The sequence below is a fragment of the Scardinius erythrophthalmus genome (genome assembly GCF_964197995.2).
Source record: "Scardinius erythrophthalmus genome assembly, chromosome: 13".
Lineage (NCBI taxonomy): Eukaryota > Metazoa > Chordata > Actinopteri > Cypriniformes > Leuciscidae > Scardinius > Scardinius erythrophthalmus.
In genome coordinates, this window is record NC_138233.1 from 2,719,357 (window position 1) to 2,741,372 (window position 22,016).

Sequence of the window (22,016 nt, forward strand, 5' to 3'; positions counted from 1 at the left end):
CACCCAAAACTGAAAATTAGTCCATGATTTACTCACCCTGAACTCATCCTAGGTGTGTATGACATTCTTCTTTCAGACGAACACAATCAGAGTTATATTAAAAACTGTCCTGCCTCTTCCAAGCTTTATAATGGGAGTCAATGGCTATATATTCTTAGAAGTTCATCAAACCCTATACATCCATCATAAAAGTGCATCCATCCATCATAAGTGCATCTATCATCATAAAAGTACATCTGTCCATCATAAAAGTGCATCTATCCATCATAAAAGTGCATCTACAGTATCCATCATAAAAGTGCATCCATCCATTATAAAAGTGCATCTATCCATCATAAAAGTGCATCTGTCCATCATAAAAGTGCATCCATCCATTATAAAAGTGCATCTATCCATCATAAAAGTGCATCTATCCATTATAAAAGTGCATCTATCATCATAAGTGCATCTATCCATCATAAGTGCATCTATCCATCATAAAAGTGCATCTATCCATCATAAAAGTGCATCTGTCCATCATAAAAGTGCATCTATCCATCATAAAAGTACATCTGTCCATCATAAAAGTGCATCTGTCCATCATAAAAGTGCATCCATCCATTATAAAAGTGCATCTATCCATCATAAAAGTGCATCTCTCCATTATAAAAGTGCATCTATCATCATAAGTGCATCTATCCATCATAAGTGCATCTATCCATCATAAGTGCATCTATCCATCATAAAAGTACATCTGTCCATCATAAAAGTGCATCTGTCCATCATAAAAGTGCATCCATCCATTATAAAAGTGCATCTATCCATCATAAAAGTGCATCTATCCATTATAAAAGTGCATCTATCATCATAAGTGCATCTATCCATCATAAGTGCATCTATCCATCATAAAAGTGCATCTATCCATCATAAAAGTGCATCTGTCCATCATAAAAGTGCATCTATCCATCATAAAAGTGCATCTGTCCATCATAAAAGTGCATCTATCCATCATAAAAGTGCATCCATCCATCATAAAAGTGCATCTATCCATCATAAAAGTGCATCTGTCCATCATAAAAGTGCATCTATCCATCATAAAAGTGCATCTGTCCATCATAAAAGTGCATCTATCCATCATAAAAGTGCATCTATCCATCATAAAAGTGCATCTATCCATTATAAAAGTGCATCTATCATCATAAGTGCATCTATCCATCGTAAGTGCATCTATCCATCATAAAAGTGCATCTATCCATCATAAAAGTGCATCTGTCCATCATAAAAGTGCATCTATCCATCATAAAAGTGCATCTGTCCATCATAAAAGTGCATCTATCCATCATAAAAGTGCATCTATCCATTATAAAAGTGCATCTATCATCATAAGTGCATCTATCCATCATAAGTGCATCTGTCCATCATAAAAGTGCATCTATCCATCATAAAAGTGCATCTGTCCATCATAAAAGTGCATCTGTCCATCATAAAAGTGCATCTGTCCGTCATTAAAGTGCATCTGTCCATCATAAAAGTGCATCTATCTGTCATAAAAGTGCATCTATCCATCATAAAAGTGCATCTATCCATCATAAAAGTGCATCTATCCATCATAAAAGTGTATCTTTCCATCATAAAAGTGCATCTGTCCATCATAAAAGTGCATCTATCCATCATAAAAGTGCATCTGTCCATCATAAAAGTGCATCTGTCCATCATAAAAGTGCATCTATCTGTCATAAAAGTGCATCTGTCCATCATAAAAGTGCATCTATCCATCATAAAAGTGCATCTGTCCATCATAAAAGTGCATCTGTCCATCATAAAAGTGCATCATAAAAGAGCATCTATCCATGCACTTTTATGATGGATGAATAGGGTTTGATGAATTATAAAGCTTGGAAGAGCCAGGACATTTTTTAATATAACTCTGATTGTATTCAACTAAAAGAAGAATGTCATACACACCTAGGATGAGTTCAGGGTGAGTAAATCATGGGCTAATTTTCATTTTTGGGTGAACTATCCCTTTAAAACCCCTGCTGAGCGTTTAACCCTCCAACAATCTAAAAACAGTAAGAGATTAGATGAACTCGTGGCTCGTCCCGATAGTGCTCTTCCTCTGCCTACTGTGAGTGTGATGGAAGTAAGTTCCTCCCTGGTATCATTAGCTTACACAACAGCTCTTTACGTTCAGCACTTTGAGGACAGTGTTGGGTGAGATACTCATTAATTACCAGCTACTAATTACATCTTCAACAGTGTAATTAGATTACTCTACAAATTATCTTAAAAGTATTGCGTTACTTGTTACTAATAACTTTCTGAATCCCATTTCAACCTGGACCAGCTGAACAACACAAGCTTAGACACGAAATCTTTTCATTTAAATAATATAAAATTGCATAATTTTTTCTTGGACTGACCAAACAATTTAAAGGGAGAATGTATACATTAAAACATACATTTTAACATTATACATCAAATTTTGATGTTAAGTCCACTATTGTTCTATACAGTATTTAATTAAATTACATCCAAGACTGATCCATTACTTTTTCAAGGGAAAAGTAATTAAATTACAGTAATTAATTACTAAGTAGTGCATTACACCCAACACTGTTTTGTCTTTATATACTTTTTGCATCTTTTATATATCTTTGCATCTTTTAATATATTATATTATCAATCCCTTCAGAACTTCCTTTTTTATTTTGAGTTCTTTTACTGTTATTTTCTAATCTATGTTCTTCTATTATAAACTGTTTAGGAAACGCTAAATTATTTAAATGCATAACATGTTTTCATTATTCAGCATGCTCAACTTATCTTGCATTCACAATGTAGGTAAAAGTAATTCCACAAATGTTTCACACGTAATTGCCCACAAAAATATGAATTTTATTGAAAGTACAGAAATATTCTCATGTCACAAACCTTTAACAGCGGTTGCGTTACATCACACACACCTCGTCTGCTTTCTGCTGTTCATCTTCTGTACTAATGCACTCAAAACTACTCAAGTAAGAACGTTTGATTTATAACTAGCAGCATTTTCTAGATTACTTTAAAACTCTGTGTGTAATGGACCTCAGTAGTCCACAATCTCAAATCTAAAACTTATAAGACACATTTTTTTTATGAAAATATTTGATATTGTATTGATAGATATAAATAATATTTAGATAATCTGTAAATGAGGAATGAAAATGATAAAAATAGCAATATTTTCTTCCTCAGTAATTTTTGTCTTTTTTTCCCCAGTACAAATATCTTAAGTATACATCTTATTTTCTGAATAAAATATAAAAAATGAAGTGAGTTTGATCTTAAAACAAGAACATATATCTGCCAATGGAGTTAGAAAAATAATCTAATAATTCAAAAGAGAAAACAAGATTATTTTATAAATAATTTTTCTATTTTTTTCTTGTTTTAAGCTCAAACTCGCTTCATTTTTGCACATCTTTCAGAACACAAAACTTAATATCTTATGTAATTTTGCTACTTTGCATTCGGGTCCGTCCCGGAAAAGGTACTGTATGTAATTTATATTTAAAAATCCATAGTTTTAAGTAAGAAGATGGAATTTTGTAAGTGTGTTAAGACTTATAAGACTTAAGAAAGGCAAAATACACAATTTATTTTTTCAGAATTTTTAAACCAAAAATGTAAGAGATATAACATTTAAACTAAATTGTTACACCTTTTGCGTTCAGGTTCGCTTTGACCCGAAAGTGAGCTGTGGCTTTACACATGAAATCATGCAGGTTTTTTTTTATTTTATTTATTTTTTTATTAATATGTATGTTTTGTAAATTTAGACTCTTTTTTTCAAGTTTCAAATGAGTCAAAAGTCAATGGAGTTCATACTGGAAATTCTCATATTATATGTTCTTATAAATTTCAGCTAATTATACATTCAAATAAGATTTATCATAAATGTAGATAAAAATATATATTTTCTTGCATGCTGTAGTTCTTAAAAAAGTTTTAAATTTCAAAGAATTTCTATTTTTTTTATATTAATAAAAAGGGGTAAATATAGTAATAGCACGGTAAAAAAATATAGTAATAGCACGGTAAAAAAACAAAAAAAACATGGTAATATTCAGAACGTTTGTGGATTCACTCATTAATGAGAAATGATTGATTAGATGCAATATGGTTTTAGTTGAAAAATATAAAGTTGTGATTGTTTTATAAGCTTACGTTCCAATGCATTTAATGATGTTTAGATATTTGTACTGGAAAACAAGACAAATACACAGGAAGAACATCTTTTTACAGTGAGAAATATAAATGACTAATTTTCATAAAAATATAATTCTAAATAAAACAACATGCACGTGTTAAACATAACTTTTCTGTCCTTTCCAGACTGTGAATGCTTGGAAGTTTCCGGGTGGCTTATCAGATCTTGGAGAAGACATCGGTAAGATTCAGATCCAATTGAAACAAAATCATAATTTCAGCAATTCCAATCACAATCACACACATCAAAAGTGCATTAATAAGATCTTCTTCTAAGATTTGAGACCCTCAAGACATTCAGTTACAAAAATACCCTTCTTTACTACACAAATGATTTGTATATTGATTACATTTTTACATAAATTACAATGCTATCTCTGAAAAATAAATGTTTTGTATAAACAAAGTTACATTGTGTTCACATGCTGAACAAGACACACAATTTCATTCAGAACTTTTTCATCCTACTGTATGTTTCTCTAAATCTCATGATATAAGGTACAGTAAACAAAGTTATTACAGTGTTAATAACTGTAATATTTAAATGTGAATTTATTCCAAGAAAGTTTCTAAAACAGTATTTATCGGTAGCTCAGATGCTACTTATATTACTTGTGCATCTACACTGTAAAAACTTTGCGAATAAACAATATTATTGGAGTATATTTGACAAGAAAATACGATTTATACTTCAAAATTAGATGTTTTGCTCGCAGATTGTTTGTGATTATTTAAATTTACGAGCGATTTTTGAGTGAAAATTGTTTGCTTTCTGCTTTCCTACAATCTTTACACTACAAAAAAATTCTTACTTAGCATTTTTGTCTTGTTTTCCATATCAAAACATTCTTAAATCAAGATCCATGTACTGAGAGGCAAAATATAAAGTCTTGTTTTATGAAAAAAATCATCAAGATAAAGCGAGTTTGTGCTTAAAAAGTCAGAAAAATAATCTTAAATCAAAAGGGATTTTTCTGACTCAATTGGCAGATATTTAAAGCAAAAACTCACTTAATTTTGATACATTATTAATAAAACAAGACTTAATATCTTCAGTCATTTTGCATCTCCAGTAAATGCATCTTGATTGAAGAATGTTTCGATGTTTGCGCTTGAAAACGAGACAGAAACACACATTTATTGCAGTGTTTCTCGGTTCTGACGGGACGCTTTGTTCCAGGTGAGACGGCCGTTCGAGAGGTTTTCGAAGAAACCGGGATCCGATCTGAATTCCGATCTCTCCTGAGCATTCGCCAGCAGCACAATCACCCGGGAGCGTTCGGGATGTCCGACATGTACCTGATCTGCAGACTCAGTCCGCTTTCGTACGACATCGACTTCTGCACGCAGGAGTGTGTGCGCTGCGAATGGCTGGATCTGACCGAACTCGCCGAGACCAGCGAGACCACGCCGATCACCAGTCGCGTCGCTAAACTCCTGCTGTACGGACTGGGAAAGGGTTTCCACAACATTGACCTCGCGATGGAGACGCTGCCGGCTGTTTATTCCGGCTTGTTTTATCAGCTTTATCACAGGCGTCTGCCAGAGACACAACACACTCTTCACAATAAAGATCCCAATTAGAGCCGAAAACGCCTTTACAGTCTTATAAACAGGTGCTATACAGAACAATGTTAACTCTTTTAAAGTCCCCCTGTGGTGTTAATCCAGCTTTTAATGTTGTTTATGTGTCTATGTGGTGTGTTTAATATGCTTAAACCATGTGTAAGTTCATAAGTCGACAGCATTGCTGAGTATTTCCTCCTTAAAACTGCAGTGAACCAAAGACAGTCTCAAAAACACGCTTTGAAATCGCTGGTGTTTCTGACGTCACAAACTACCTTGTAACCAATCAGATCAACATGTGATCGTCAACCAGTGGATCTCTGAGCTGAGCGAGTGAGTGGAGGCGGGGCTCATTTGCATATTAATGGAACCGCGCATACTAAATGAGGCAAGGGTGTCGAGTTACATTCAAGCTAAACGGAAAAAAACGTTTAAATATGTCATTTTGGTGATTAAAGACGGGGTATAAGTGATAAAATGATTGAATACAGGGGGACTTTAACTGATTGCATGATACTTTTCAATAATGTTCTAGTAATAAAGTATGTTTAAGTCATACCGTTTTATTTAAATTAGAAATGAATTAAAACTAAATAAAATGATCGCGTGATGGGAAAGGTTCTAAACGTGAAGTGCCTGACGGAGCCCTTTAAGTTTCTATATAGTTCTGAGTTTCTAAGAGTGATGTTTTTGCACAAAAGAGTGAATCTTATAAAGACTTTATCTTCAAAACACACTGTAAGCCGGGTTCACGCTGTACGATTTATAACAGTCACACTATAGTAGAGCTGCATGATCAATCGTTAAACACCATTCCTAAATGACAACGATTCGCCAAAATCAAAGTTCTGATCCAGAGAGAGCCGCTGTCATGTGACAGCCTTTTCAACCACAGAGTATCATTATTTCTGTCTTGCAATAATTCAAATTATCACAAAAGTAGCGGATACAAGATTATAGCTTGGATATAAACACTGAATCATTCATTCAAGAGATTCATTCAAAAACGCTGATTCATCCAGCAGTGAAACAAGTCTTTATGAGTGAGTCGTTGAATCATTCACTCAACCCGATTCAAATTCATTAAAAAGTTGAAATAGACTGCAGCAATTAACATTTTGTACGAACCTCTAGTAAATTACATGTTTAAAAAAACGGTTTGTTGTCGTCTCACTAATCGCTTTATCAGGTTCGGCGCTCCTTCTGGTTTTTGATTCGACGGTTGTCTTAGGAAATTTCGTCGGAGGTAAAATTGGGATTAAAATTTTTGGGGCCAAAATCGTACAGTGTGAACCTGGCTTTATGAAAACATAGTTTTGAAGAGTGTACTTTTAACCTTCATTTAAGTTACCTCAAAGAAAAGATCAACGTTACTGTTACTCGTTACTCGCAGCGACAATCAAGACTGTTGTGTAACTAAACTCGAGAAGCTTATTTTCTCGGACAAGATGATATATGAAAAAAAGAATAAAGTTGTATGAAAAACATTCACTGTGTACTTCCCTTCATCAGAGCAAAACTTTGTCTTTGCAAAACCCTTTTTTTTTCCCTTTAAAATACAGTATAGAAATATATTTTGCATAAAGAGAAAACCTCTACGGAGCAGCATTAGATAAACTCACATTTTGTGGCCGTACTGACATTCCTGCAAGAAGATGCAGACACACGATCCAACTGGAAATGCAGATCTGTGAACTCTTCCAACCAAACCCACCGAGGGAGCGAAGTGGAACAATGATGTGTGTGGAAAGTTGGATCTGAGATCGTATCGGGGGGGATCTGGAGCCACATTAGCGTAACTGACGAAAGAGTCTCTTCTGATACAGTCAAACCAACACTTATTCACACTCCTTCAACATTCTCACAGTTTATTCTCTATAGTTTAGAGAACGGTAATAAAATATGAGCAGAACTCATTGATATGTGACTGGTTTTGTCCGTCCTTCTGTTAGACTGTCTCACACATGAATTATGTTGAATATCTGTCAGCTGTTAAATTTAACTACACAATTAGAGAATACCAGTTTAGCTCAACCAATCACCAAGCAATGCTTCATTGTGTTCAGTCTGTGTGTAAAAAGAGCATTAGCAATTAAAGAAAACACACTTCAGCAAAACATGATCAGCTCAAAGTGTCCCAATCATTTTTGGTTATCCACTGTATGAAGAATATTTGGGTATAATATGTCACAGTTTACTTTATTTTGCTCTCCTCATTTACATAAATTAACTATAGTGTCCTGATCACACTAGTAAATAAAATATATATCTGGTGTCTGAATAATTTTTGGTTTGACTGTCTCTCCACGAACAAATAAACCCTGTAATGCTCTCCAATACAAGCGTGTTTTCCAGTCACGGTTCTTGACGGTGAAAGATCTGCACTCTGAAGCGTCTTCTGGCGATCCAGTTGACCTTTAACCTTCCGGATCCGCTCGTCATTCTCGGTGTCGGGTTGGTTAGGAGTGCGTCAGTCTGGTTTGGGGTTGATCAGCACTTGGCTGACATGGGCAGGAACAGAATGGCCTTCTGGCCCGGACTGGTCTTCGAGCCGGACTTATACTGGCCCGTCCTCTTCAAAGCCACGTACCAGTCCGGGTATTTACGGGATCTGTACGTGTTGTAGTTGTTCGACTCCAGGCGCTCCAGGAAATAACATTCATCTGTTGTTCTTCTCTGAGAGAGAGAGAGACAGAGACAACATTAAGACACATTGAGACATCTTTTTTAGCATTAAAAAGTTCTTCACTACAAAAATATATTTTAAAAAAGTTTTAAAGTCCCCCTGTAGTTAATAATTGTGTCCATTAAAACACATCTTTGATCACCAAAATGACATATTTAAACGTTTTTTCGTTCATCTTGAATGTAACTCGACACCCTTGCCTCATTTAGTATGCGCGGTTCTATGAATATGCAAATGAGCCCCGCCTCCACTCACTCACTCAGCTCAGAGATCCACTGGTTGACGATCACACGTTGATCTGATTGGTTACAAGGTAGTTTGTGACGTCAGAAACACCAGCGATTTCAAAGCGTGTTTTTGAGACTGTCTTTGGTTCACTGCAGTTTTTTTTTTTTTTTTTTTTTTTTTTTTTATTGTATTTTTTTATTACAAACAAAAGAATATATATATACATACATACATAAACGTCATTTCCTGTATAATATAAAAACAGAGCAAAAAAAATAAATTAAAAAAATTAAAAAAAATAACAAAACAAAAAAAAATAACAAGGGGGTACAGTGCAGTCTAGTGGCACCTTTACATCATTAGTGTTTTATTTCCAATAATAGTCTATAATTACCTCTGTTATATAATTGCTCAATTTCCTACAAATTCCTTCCATCTCTTCCACAACAGAGCCCCTTTTTGTTTTTTTAATCTTAAAGAAAAGGTAAGGATTTCCATCCTATTTATTTCTCTTACAATTGCTTTCCAGTCTTCTATAGTGGGTGAGGCGGGTTGAAGCCATTTACGAGTAAGAGCCTTTTTAGCTGCCACCAGGAATATTCTCCATAGGTATATATAATCAGTTTCATGTAAATCCAGATTTCCCAGATATAAGGTATACCATTGGAATGGAATTTTTATCCTTAATATAGCCTCTACAGTCCTGTGAACATCCTTCCAAAATAAGTGAATGACTGGACACGCCCAGAATATATGGTAGTGATTTGCTACTTCTGAATTACAGTGTCTCCAACACCCTGATCCTTCTTCACTATGGCTCTTTTGAGCAGGTGAAATAAAGAATCTAGTTATATTTTTCCAGGTGAATAGCCTCCATTGCTGGGAGCCTGTAGTTTTCCATTGGTATTTACATATTTCTAACCAAGCCTCTTCTGATATAGTGATGTTTACTTCTTTCTCCCATTTAATTCTGATATAGGAGGTGGATTCTGGTCTGTGGTTTTGAAGACAATGATAAAGTTTAGAAATAACCTTGCTAATTGTAGTAGCCTTAAATGTAGACAAGAGTATCTTCACAAAATCATTTTGTTTCCAATTCCCGGTTTTATTTACTGTTGTGTTGAAGTGGTGTCTTATTTGAAAGTATCTATAGAGATCTTGATTACTCACTTCAAACCGATTCTTAAATTCTTGAAAGGTTAAGAAAATATTGTTGTTTGTGATAGAATAATACGACGTAACTCCTTTCTTAATCCATTTCTTAAAAACTTCGTCTAAAGTATTGGGGGTAAATTCTGTATCATATGCACTGTTCACTGCAGTTTTAAGGAGGAAATACTCAGCAATGCTGTCGACTTATGAACTTACACATGGTTTGTCTTAAAGCGCATTAAAAACACCATAAACAACATTAAAAGCTGGATTTTCACCACAGGGGGACTTTAAAGGGGTTATATATACGGATGTTCATGCATTAATCGCTTTTTGACTTAAATTTAAGCTGCAAACTTAAAGTGAGTTCATCCACTGGCCACTAGAGGCCGGCTGCAGAAGAGAGTCAATCCCATAAACCCCCATGTTAAAATGCCCAACTTTACAGCAGAGAAAAACATGTTTACAGCCTGGTACAAAAAGTGGCTTTGGTCTATACAGCTAATGTTGCCCTTCATGACGACTGTGAGGGGGGTGAATATTTTTATAACTCATCCGTTTAAATTATATTAAGCCTTAAAGTTGTGCATAATTAAGGGCGTGGCCACTTGAGTCACAGATGGATTGCCGCTGATGTCACTACTAGCCGTTTGTCTGTTAGCGTCACATCACCTCAGATAATCCGCCTCGCTGCATATTTACGTTTATGGCGACATCACGCACACTTCGCCCATATTTATTTACAGTCTATGGTTTTCGCGCAGCTTGTAACAAAACTTTAAAAACGAGACTTTCCCCGACTTCCTAGGTCGTCTATGAACGCCTGTAGGACTGGTGTTTATGTGGAGGATTTGGGAAAATCAAAAGGATGTGACGGTTTCCCGCTCTTCCGTTCAGTGACACATGAAGCGAATGCTTATACAATGTTCATGATAAGAGCCGTTCTGTAATTTACGTCAGTGTGTCGTGTAAAGTAAAGAGCCTAAAACGTTCCGTCCGGATCCGTGTGAGCTCATCCCTCTATGGAAGCTTGTTTCAGCTTCAGGGAAACTATGCTGAAATATATTCGCTGTCATCATTTATCAACTTGTGAAACACTGCAGTTTGTGACGGGAATATTCTCTGTTTTCCTGAGCAGTGAAACACAGCCCGAGGTCTGGAAAACCTCTCCTGACAGGAATGTGACCTCTGTGACCTCTGTGATGTCGACATGTTCACCGTAATCTGATGTGGAAAATTCAACGGGAATAAGTGTGGACTTGATCAGTGTTTCTATATGAAGGTTGTGGATCAGTGAGAGGGTTTGATGCATCAGATGAAACTGTGTGTGTGTGTGTGTGTGTGTGTGTGTGTGTGTGTGTGTGTGTGTGTGTGTGTGTGTGTGTGTGTGTGTGTGTGTGTGTGTGTGTGTGTGTGTTGAAGCAGAGCTGGAACACAGTCAGTGTTCATTCACTGTTGTGCAACACCTTCGTCATCAATGTCAGTGTTGTTTCACAGATTGTGTGTGTGTGTGTGTGTGCGCCAGTGTTCGAGTGTTTGAGTGTGCGTTTGAGTGTGTGTGAGTGTGTGTGTGTGTGTGTGTGCGTGTGTGTGTGTGTGTGTGTGTGTGTGTGTGTGTGTGTGTGTGTGTGTGTGTGTGTGTGAGTGTGTGTGCGTGCGTGCGTGCGTGCGTGCGTGCGTGCGTGCGTGCGTGCGTGCGTGCGTGCGTGCGTGTGTGTGTGTGTGTGTGTGTGTAAAGCAGTTGTTTGTTATAGTGTAATGAAACATGTTAAAGCCACTGCCCTCAAAAACCACTGTGCCACAATCAAACATCCATGAATCAAACCTGCCTAAACACACACACACACACACACACACACACACACACACACACACACACACACACACAACCTCTCCTCTGAGCAATGAGTGAGTATAAAATAACACTCTAATAACACTAATCTTCCCTGTAGTGTCAGGACGGGAGCGTTCACCGCACACTGTTCACAACACAGAGGGAAAGTCAAAACACGGCCTGCTCCTCACACACAGCGTCATGGCACTGTTTTATGCTCGTTAGAGGGACATAAAGGTGAGAGAATGACATTTTGTGTCAATAAACCCCTTAACAGCATCATTTCTTTTTTTATTTATACTGTATATAATTGCCTATTTATTGATTTTTTTATATATTTAAAAAGCTATTTTCTATGATTAAAAGGCCTATACGTAAGAATTTTCATGTATGAATCACTTTTTTATAGCCAGTGTGTGAACAGTTATTAACGAAACGTAAAAAAAACTAGACCTTCCTCGACTTCTTAGGTTATCTATGAAAGGACTCAGGACATTTTCCCGGGAAAATCAAAAGGAAGAGACGATATGCTCCTGAAAGCCTTTCTTCCGTTCAGTGACACATGAAGCGAATGCTTATACAATGTTCAGGATAAGAGTCGTTCTGTACTGAAAAAAATTGTACACAAATGTTTTCAACATTGATAATAATCATAAATGTTTCTTGATCATCAGATCCTCATATTAGAGTGATTTCTGAAGGATCATGTGACACTGAAGACTGGAGTAATGATGCTGAAAATTCAGCTTTGATCACAGGAATAAATTACACTTTACTGTATATTCACATAGAAAACAGATATTTTAAATTGTCATAATATTTAAAAAATATTCAGGTTTTTTTTTTTTTTATCAAATAAATGCAGCCTTGGTGAACAGAAGAGACTTCTTTTAAAAACATTAAAAATCGTACCGATCCAAAACTTTTGAATGGCAATGTATATAGTCTAAAATCTCAAATATACTTTATAATCAATCATAACAGTGTAATTTTAATGACCTTTAATGACCGTTGAATCACGTTCAGTCTCTTGTGCACGCGTGCAGTTAGTGTTGCTAATAACAAGCGTTTCTGAATTCTATGAACATTGGACAATTTTTTCATCTGAAAAAATCTGAAAGCTGAATAAATAATCTTTCCATTGATTTATGGATTGTTAGGATATGACAATATTTGGTTGAGACACAACTATTGAACATCTGGAATCTGAGGGTGCAAAAAAATCGAAACATTGAGAAAATCTCCTTTAAAGTTGTTCATTTATGTTAAGTCAAGTCAAGTATATTTGTATAGCGCTTTTCACAATACAGATTGTATCAAAGCAGCTTCACAGTATTAAATTAAAATAATACAACAAGGTTTGTTTCTAGTGGAATTTATTGATTGATAAAATAAAATTAAATATCCCCAAAATATCCCCAACTGAGCAAGCCAAAGGCAACAGTGGCAAGGAACCGAAAAACTCCATCAAGTGACCTAATGGTGTCCTAAAACTCCTTCAGGTGACCTAATGGTGTCCTAAAACTCCATCAAGTGACCTAATGGTGTCCTAAAACTCCTTCAGGTGACCTAATGGTGTCCTAAAACTCCATCAGGTGACCTAATGGTGTCCTAAAACTCCTTCAAGTGACCTAATGGAGAAAAACACCTTGGGAGAACCCAGGCTCAGTCGGGGGCCAGTTCTCCTCTGGCGTTTATGAACTAGAGGTCAGATTTAACTGTAAGATTAAAAGTATTATATGAATGCCTGGCTGAAGAGATGCGTCTTTAATCTAGTTTTAAACTGGGAGAGCGAGTCTGAGCAACGAACAGTATCCGGAAGACTATTCCAGAGTTTTGGAGCTAAATGTGAAAATGCTCTCCCTCCTTTGGTGGATCTGGATATCCTAGGTATGACCAAAAGCCTCGAATTTAGTGATCTTAAAGAGCGCGATGGATTATAGGGCGATAGAAGATCCGTTAGATAGACTGGAGCTAAGCCGTTTAGGGCTTTATAAGTCAGTAGCAATACCTTGTAAATAATACGGGACTTTATAGGTAACCAATGTAGTGATGATAAAATCGGTGTTATATGATCATATTTTCTTGATCTAGTAAGAACTCTAGCGGCGGCATTTTGGACTAACTGTAGCTTGTTTATTGAGGATGCAGGACAACCGGCTAATAAAGCATTACAGTAATCTAATCTCGAGGTCATGAATGCATGAACTAACTTTTCTGCATCAGAAACAGATAGCATATTACGTAGCTTAGCAATGTTTCTAAGGTGGAAAAAGGCTGTTCTTGTAACATATGAAATATGATTTTCAAAAGACAGGTTGTAGTCTAATATAACACCCAGGTCTTTTACTGTAGAGGATAAAGTAACAGGACACCCTACTATGTTAAAGTTGTATTGTGAGAGGTTTTGTGGGTGGTTTTTTGAACCGATAAGTATTACCTCTGTCTTGTCTGGATTTAATAAAAGAAAATTACGCATCATCCAATCTTTTATATCTTTAACACACTCTGTCAATTTGGATAATTTAGCGTTTTCATCTGGCCGTGATGAAATATAGATTTGAGTGTCATCAGCATAACAATGGAAACTAATTCCATGTTTCCTTATAATATTTCCAAGTGGCAGCATATATATTGAGAATAATAGAGGGCCTAACACAGATCCTTGCGGCACTCCATATAGTCAGGTCCCAAAATAGATAAATAGCCCTGGATAAGATGCAGTAGGCATTTTTGAGGAAAAGTACTTCAAGTGTTGTTTCTATATGATTTTTAGGTGCTGAATCCATTTCTGCCGTATAACAAGTTGTAAACATCACTGTTTTGGCATAAACAATAAAAACAAAATGGCTTCCAAAAAAAAAAAGTTTTAATGCATTTATTGCAGTTTAAACATTAGAACTAAAACTATGCATTCTCAGAATATTTAAACATGTAAACAATGAAAAAACAACATTAACATGAAAGGGATAGTTTTTAATGGCTGCTGGAATTATGCCAAGGTACACTGGGAAGCATATATCAGTGGAAATATGCAATTATGCCCAGCCCGAAGGGGGGGACTTGGAATACACATGACCCCAGGGGGCTGCATATTGAGAATCACTGGGGTGTCCAGCTGCAGGTGGAATATTTCAAACCCGGGGTGGCAAGGTAGCTTGCCGAGGGAAAGACACATGCTCAGAGAGGCTTACAGTGGACTACACACGTGGGGGTCGCCCAGAGGCCGTGTTAGGTGTCGCCCAGCCTGCAGATCTACATATGTCTGTTAGCGAGGCGCCATGCGCTAGAGCCCAAGAGGATGCCACACTCCGGGTGGAGCAGGCCGTCACATCAAGGGGGCATAGTCGACCTTGCTGCTGGTAAGCCAAAGCAATGGCGTCCACTATCCAGTGAGACAACCTTTGCTTGGAGAGAGCCTTTCCCTTCAGCTTCCCACCATGACAGACAAAGAGCTGGTCTGAAGTCCTGAAACAATGCATCCTGTCTACGTAAGTATGGAGGGTGCGTACTGGACAGAGCAGTGCCAAGGCTGGGTCTGCCTCCTCCAAGGGCAGCGCTTGCTGGTTCACCACCTGGTCTCGAAAGGGTGTGGTGGGAACCTTGGGCACATATCCAGGCCGGGGTCTCAGGATCACGTAAGAGTTAGCTGGTCCAAATTCCAGGCACGCTTCGTCAACCGAAAATGCCTGCAGGTCCCCTACCCTCTTGATGGAGGCCAATGCAACCAGGAGCACTGTCTTCATTGACAGGAACTTAAGCTCCACTGATTGCAAAGGCTCAAAGGGAGCACTCTGCAGAGCAGTTAAAACCACAGAGAGGTCCCAAGAGGGAACGAGAGGAGGGCGAGGAGGATTCAGTCTCCTCGCTCCTCTCAGGAAACTGATGATCAGGTCGTGCTTTCCAATGCACTTACCATCAACTGCATCATGATGTGTGGCAATGGCGGCACCATACACTTTCAGGGTGGAGGGAGACAACCTTCGCTCCAACCCTTCTTGCAAGAAGGAAAGCACGACACTGATCGGGCCTTTCGTGGGTTCTTTAAGTTTAGAAGAACACCAGTTGACAAAGAGGTTCCACTTCAACGCATAGGCATGTCTCGTGGACGATGCTCTAGTCTAGCGGAAGTGATGGTAGCCACCACCGCTGGTGGTAGGGTACTCAAACCTGCCTCGTCCCGTCCAGGAACCACACATGGAGGTTTCAAAGATCGGGACGAGGGTGCCATAGGGTGCCCCGTCCCTGAGAAAGCAGGTTCTTTCTCAGAGGAATTGGCCAGGGAGGTGCTGTCGCGAAGAGTACTAGTTCTTGGAACCAGGTGCGGTTGAGCCAATACGGGGCAACCAAAATTACCTGCTCCTCGTCCTCCCTGATCTTGCGCAAAGTCTACGTAAGAAGGCTCACTGGGGGAAAACGCATACTTGCAGAGGCCCCGCGGCCAGCTGTGCGCCAGTGCATCCGTGCCGAGCGTGCCCTCGGTCAGAGAATAAAACAGGTCGCAGTGGCAAGAGTCGTGGGAGGCAAACAGATCTACCTGTGCGTCCCTGAACTGATCCCAAATCAGATGAACCGACTGGGGATGGAGTCCCCATTCTCCAGCGAGAGGCCGAAACCGAGACATATCAGCTGCACGGTTCAGGTCTCCCGGGATATAAATGGCTCGAAGCGACCTCAGATGCTTCTGACTCCATATGAGGAGGTGGCGGGCGAGTTGCGACATACGGCAGGAACGCAGACCACCTTGTCGGTTGATGTACGCTACTGTGGCGGTATTGTCTGATCGGACTAATACGTGCTGATCCCTGAGCAATGCACAGAAGCGGTGCAGGGTGAGACGTACAGCCAGCAACTCGAGGCAATTGACATGCCAAAGGCGCTGGGGTCTTGTCCAGGAGCCTGCGGCAGCATGTCCATTGCACATGGCGCCCTAGCCCATTATGGAGGCATCTGTTGATACAACAACATGCCAGGAAACTCGTTCTATGGGCACTCCAGCCCATAGAAAACTGAGGTTCGTCCACGGGGTGAAGGTCTGACGGCAGTCACTGGGACTCGGAGCGTGCCGTGTTGCCATGCCCACCTCGGGACTTGATCGCGAAGCCAAAGCTGAAGCGGTCTCATATGAAGCAAGCCGAGCGACGTTACTGCGGCTGCGGATGCCATATGCCCCAGGAGCCTCTGAAATAGTTTCAGTGGAACCGCACTCTTGCCCTCGAACTGACGAAGGCAAATTAGCAGTGACTGCGCGCGCACGCTCATAAGCTGCACGCACATGGCGACCGAGTCGATTTCCATACCGAGAAAAGAGATCCTCTGCACGGAGCAGAGTTTGCTCTTCTCCCAGTTGACCCGAAGGCCCAGACAAGCTAGGTGCCGCAGCACTAGGTCCCTGTGTTCGCAAACCTTGTCTCGAGAGTGAGCTAGGATCAGCCAGTCATCGAGAGGAACAAGGGCTACCTCGACAACCTTTGTGAAGACGCGAAGAGACAGGGCTAGCCCGAAAGGGAGAACCGCGCACTGGTATGCCTGCCCCTCGAATTATATATATATATATATATATATATATATATATATATATATATATATATATATATACTGGTATGCCTCATTTGCATATGTAAACATGACATTTCAGAAAACTTGTAACACAAAAAATGTCTGTCTCTATGTAAGTGAAAAACTGGAAAGGTTTTATGGTGATATCTATAACTTAAAATTTTTACCCTATTCACCCTAGTGTTTTGGCTGTGAAGTGTGAATAATGCACCTATTGTTTCAATGACAATTACAAGAAAATGGGACCCTTATTTCAATGTTATACGGTGGATCCTTATTCAGGAGACATTGAACTTTCTAAAAATGTGGTATAACAACTTTTCCTCAAAAATGCCTACAGGGTTACACAATCTTGAAGATTCGGACCTGACTAATAGTTTACTGGAGTTATGATCGATTTTTCTCCGTTTAAATAGACAAAATGGTATCGGTCAGATAGGTATGATCTGAACCAGCTTAATGCTTGTCCTTGAACACCGGTATAATTTTGTAGTCGATCTAAGAGTTTTGTATGATCTATAGTATCGAACGCAGCACTAAGATCAAGTAAAACTAATATTGAGATACAGCCTTGGTCAGAAGCTAAGAGTAAATCATTTGTGATTTTAACGAGCGCAGTTTCAGTGCTATGATACGGTCTGAACCCAGACTGAAACTTTTCATAGATGTCATTTTCTTGAAAGAAAGAGCCCAGTTGAGCGGACAACTGGCGATTGTGCTGCATTCACTCACACAAGTTTTATATATTATTTACGGTGGGAAATTTACTAAATATCTTCATGGAACAAGATTTTTACTTAATATCCTAATGATTTTTGGCATAAAAGAAAAATGTATAATTTTGACCCATACATTGTATTGTTGGATATTGCCACAGATATACCCGTGCGACTCGAGACTGGTGACGTGATCCAGGGTCACATGTCAGATCTCAGATCATCATAGATTAGCGTCTCACCGATCCGAAGAGTCGTCCGTCGGCGTTCATGGCGAGGTATCGGTTGGCACAGATGCCCTTGATCACCAGCTCACCGCGAGCCGTCGCCTGGAGCTGCAGTCGAACTGAGAGAAACACACACACACACTTTCATTTCCTCACAGCTGGGAAGAGCTGAAACAGTTGTGGTTTTGTCGGGAAAGGATGATTAGTCTAAAATACATGTCCACAGATTCTTCATTCAACATTTCTCACATTATCTCAGTTTATTCTCTATAGTTTAGAGAACGGTAATAAAATATGAGCAGAACTCATTGATATGTGACTGGTTTTGTCCGTCCTTCTGTTAGACTGTCTCACACATGAATTATGTTGAATATCTGTCAGCTGTTAAATTTAACTACACAATTAGAGAATACCAGTTTAGCTCAACCAATCACCAAGCAATGCTTCATTGTGTTCAGTCTGTGTGTAAAAAGAGCATTAGCAATTAAAGAAAACACACTTCAGCAAAACATGATCAGCTCAAAGTGTCGGAATAATATTAGTCCCAAATTTTTGGGTATAATACGTCACAGTTTACATTATTTTGCTCTCCTCACTTACATAAATGAACTATAGTGTCCTGCACACACTTGTGAAACAATATTTATTTGTTTAATTTTTAATACATTTTTGGTTTGACTGTGTTTGTTTGTCTGCATGATTTGAGCCGTTATTGATGTTCATTACAGGTTTCAGATCAGGGTTCAGGGTTCTTTAAGAGAACAGAGACGATGACCGGAGAGTAAGGACTCGGATGATTCAGTGTTGTGTTGTTGTGATGAGCCGATCCGTTGGGATGTTTACTGGGATCTGAGGAACAACAGGCATCGCTCTATTAAACCCGACGCTCAGATCCTGTGCTTGTGTTTAGACAAAAACAGAAGACGACACAAGACAAGAACGTTGACAAGTGTGTTTGATTAATGAGTCAGTGTGTGTGTATGTGTGTGTGTGTGTGTGTGTACCTATATTTTATGACCCCAGAAATTAGTTAAATCTGACACAACCATTTGAATACACTGAGGAATGTCCTTATTTGTAAACACACACACACACACACACACACACACACACACACACACACACATACACACACACACACACAAACTCACTCACTCACACTCACTCTCACACAGACATACACACTCACTCACTCATTCACTCACACTCTCTCTCTCACACACACACACACACACACACACACACACACACACACACACACGCACACACAGGTTCCGGTCAGAGTAAATGAGCTGTGGGCGGGGTCAGTGAAGTTGCCCTAAACAACAGTATTTTTAACCCTGACCGTGAGTCTGAAGGGGGGATTGTTTCAGTTTCTACTTGACTTGTATTTCTCATGTTTTTCAGGCCTAAACTGAACTTGGAACATGGAAATAATTTCCTCTTCAATGTGAATCCTTTGGTCTCACACACGCGCCAGCTTTAAAATGTTAAAGAAAATATGAATAAATTCTTTCAAAACTGAAATTCTACACGCATAAAAGTCAGTGAACTCTTTCTGAACCGAGAGCCTTCCTGAAAATATCTTGGAAACCTGGCATCATCAGGCCTGATTTTCATCTGTGACGTATATAAAGAGTCTTTGTCCTGTCGGTCTGCGCTAGATCCTCTCCTCTCTCCTGTTTTTCCATGAAAAGAAGGGAATAAAAGCACTCACTGTGCGGGTCGCTCTTCTCCCGGACCCCGTCCACTCTCCCGTCCGACTGGATCCGCAGGAAGAATCCGCCGTTTTTGCAGTAAAGGCGTTTGGGCTCCCTGAAGTTCCCCGGAGTAAAGCCTCCGCTGGACCCGTCGTCAGGAGAAGCCGGGAGTGTGGTGATTCCTCCCGTGGCCATCTCTCACTCTCTCTCTGCTGTGATGCACAAACACACACACACACACACACTCACTCACTCACTCCCTCCTCCTCCCGCGTCTCCTTCCGGCGCTCCGAGACACGGAGTCTCATTAAAGCTGGGATAAACTCTCACAGCTGCTGGAACTCACATCTGAGGAGAGAGAGTTTATCTGGGAAGAGGAGGTCCGGGATGAAGATGATGATGATGATAATGTTGGATTTTTCCTGTTGCTTTCCGGCTGTTTACTGTGTGGTACACACACACTCTCTCTCTCTCTCTCTCTCTCTCTCTCTCTCTCTCTCTCTCTCTCTCCCCCTGTTGGGCCCCTGACCGCATTAGTCCCTCACCCGCTGCGTTTGCTCAACCTACTGCAATAACACACACACACACACACACACACACACACACACACACACACACACAAAGCAAACTACCTTGTAACCAATCAGATCAACGTGTGATCATCAACCAGTGGATCTCTGAGCTGAGTGAGGGAGTGGAGGTGGGGCTCATTTGCATATTCATAGAACTGCGCATACTAAATGAGGCAAGGGTGTCGAGTTACATTCAAGATATTTTAAGCCATTTTTTCCAAGGAAAAAATGTTTAAATGTGTCATTTTGGTGATTAAAGATGAGTTTTAAGCCCCTGGGGTCGGCAGTTCCACCAGCGCGATCACCTCGCTTTTTTTCTTATCAGTGTGAAAGAGACTCAAATAACTTTTTGTCATACATACAGGTGTTATACATCATTCAAAACTGTTAAATGTGTACTTTTATTTGTGTTCTCTCTCAGTGTGAAGTTCATTCTGAAACGCGACAGAAAATGAACTGTAACTCAGCGAATAATTGGCACACAGACATGAGAAATATGTCTTTAGAAAGCTTGAAGTCGTCATTTTAAATGATGTAAATCATATCAAAAACAAATATTCTCTTTTTAAGTAATCCGTATTAAAGCAACGAGAGGTACAGTTTCTCAAGCGTCTGCTCATCATTTCTAATAAATGTTGTTCTCTTACGAGAGGTTCTCTCGTATTGCGTAGTTGCTTACGCTACGGGAAAGCCTTTCTTTCTCGAGATACTGAAGCCAAAAATTATCCTTAATTTTTATAATCTTGTCAACGCAGTGCGGCAGCCTGCAGACCTAGGGCAAGCTTACTAGCGTGCCCATTGGCTGCCCTGCGGCAACTGCAGCAGCCTACCGCTGAGCCCTTGGCGTGACGTCACGACCAATGAGCGCGCTTGGCGCGCTTAATGCGTCACAGCCCGCGAAAAGGGGTGTGGCTTAGCGTATATAAACAGGGCTCGGAGGCTGCTTCTCTGATTTCTGTCTTTTCAGCGAAGCTCTACGCATCGCTGCTCTCTGAGGAAGCCGCCGTCGAATCAAGCGACCAGCACGCCGAGGATCTCAGCCTGAGGACGCCGGCCGCCTTCGCCGCCTTCAGCTTTCCCTGCCTGCTTCGCTATCCGGCGAATATATCCTTTTACTGCTCTGTGTTGTATGTGTTTGTGTGTTCGCCCCGCGACACACTTTGCATCTAAAAGAGCGCAAGGCGTTGTTGCAAATGCCTCGCTCATCCTGTGGCTCGTGCAGAGCCGCGCTCAGCGACGGAGACCGCCACGTGATCTGCGCTCTCTGCCTGGGTTTCGACCACGCAGCCCGCGCCCTTCACGGGCGGCTGCGAACAGTGTGAGGACTTGCCGATGTCGACCCTGCGGGCTCGACTCGCCATGTTTCACGATCCTCCACCTTCTCCGGCTGCCTCTTCCGGGCCGCGTAAGAAAAAACGCCGCTCTCAAAGGCCTTCCGAGCCGGTGGTTATAGCTGAGCGCTCGCCGGAGCCCCTCCCGCGAGCCTCGCTCTCTCCTTCTCCCCCGCCCTTCACCGACGCGCAGCGGCCGGCCTCTGCCCGCACTG

General features: G+C 39.9%; 2 protein-coding genes across 2 annotated transcripts in view; one reads left to right on the top strand and one right to left on the bottom strand.

Moving 5' to 3' along the window:
* The window catches only part of nudt6 (nudix (nucleoside diphosphate linked moiety X)-type motif 6), a gene marked incomplete at both ends in the record, with an annotated part of 52,217 nt that extends 46,403 nt beyond the window's left edge, over nt 1–5,814 (top strand). The window contains 2 exons of the mRNA XM_081382993.1: nt 4,357–4,411; nt 5,411–5,814. Coding sequence (XP_081239119.1) covers nt 4,357–4,411; nt 5,411–5,814 — 459 coding nt within the window. The remainder of the gene's footprint in view (nt 1–4,356; nt 4,412–5,410) is intronic.
* Nucleotides 5,815–7,269: 1,455 nt separating this feature from the next.
* On the bottom strand, nt 7,270–20,556 carry fgf2 (fibroblast growth factor 2). Its single transcript, XM_081383011.1, has 3 exons — nt 19,916–20,556; nt 18,214–18,317; nt 7,270–8,472 (listed from the first exon to the last, which is right to left on the bottom strand). The coding sequence occupies exons 1-3, from the start codon at nt 20,091–20,093 to the stop codon at nt 8,287–8,289; spliced, it is 468 nt and encodes a 155-aa protein (XP_081239137.1). The 5' UTR covers nt 20,094–20,556; the 3' UTR covers nt 7,270–8,286.
* Nucleotides 20,557–22,016: the final 1,460 nt, after the last annotated feature.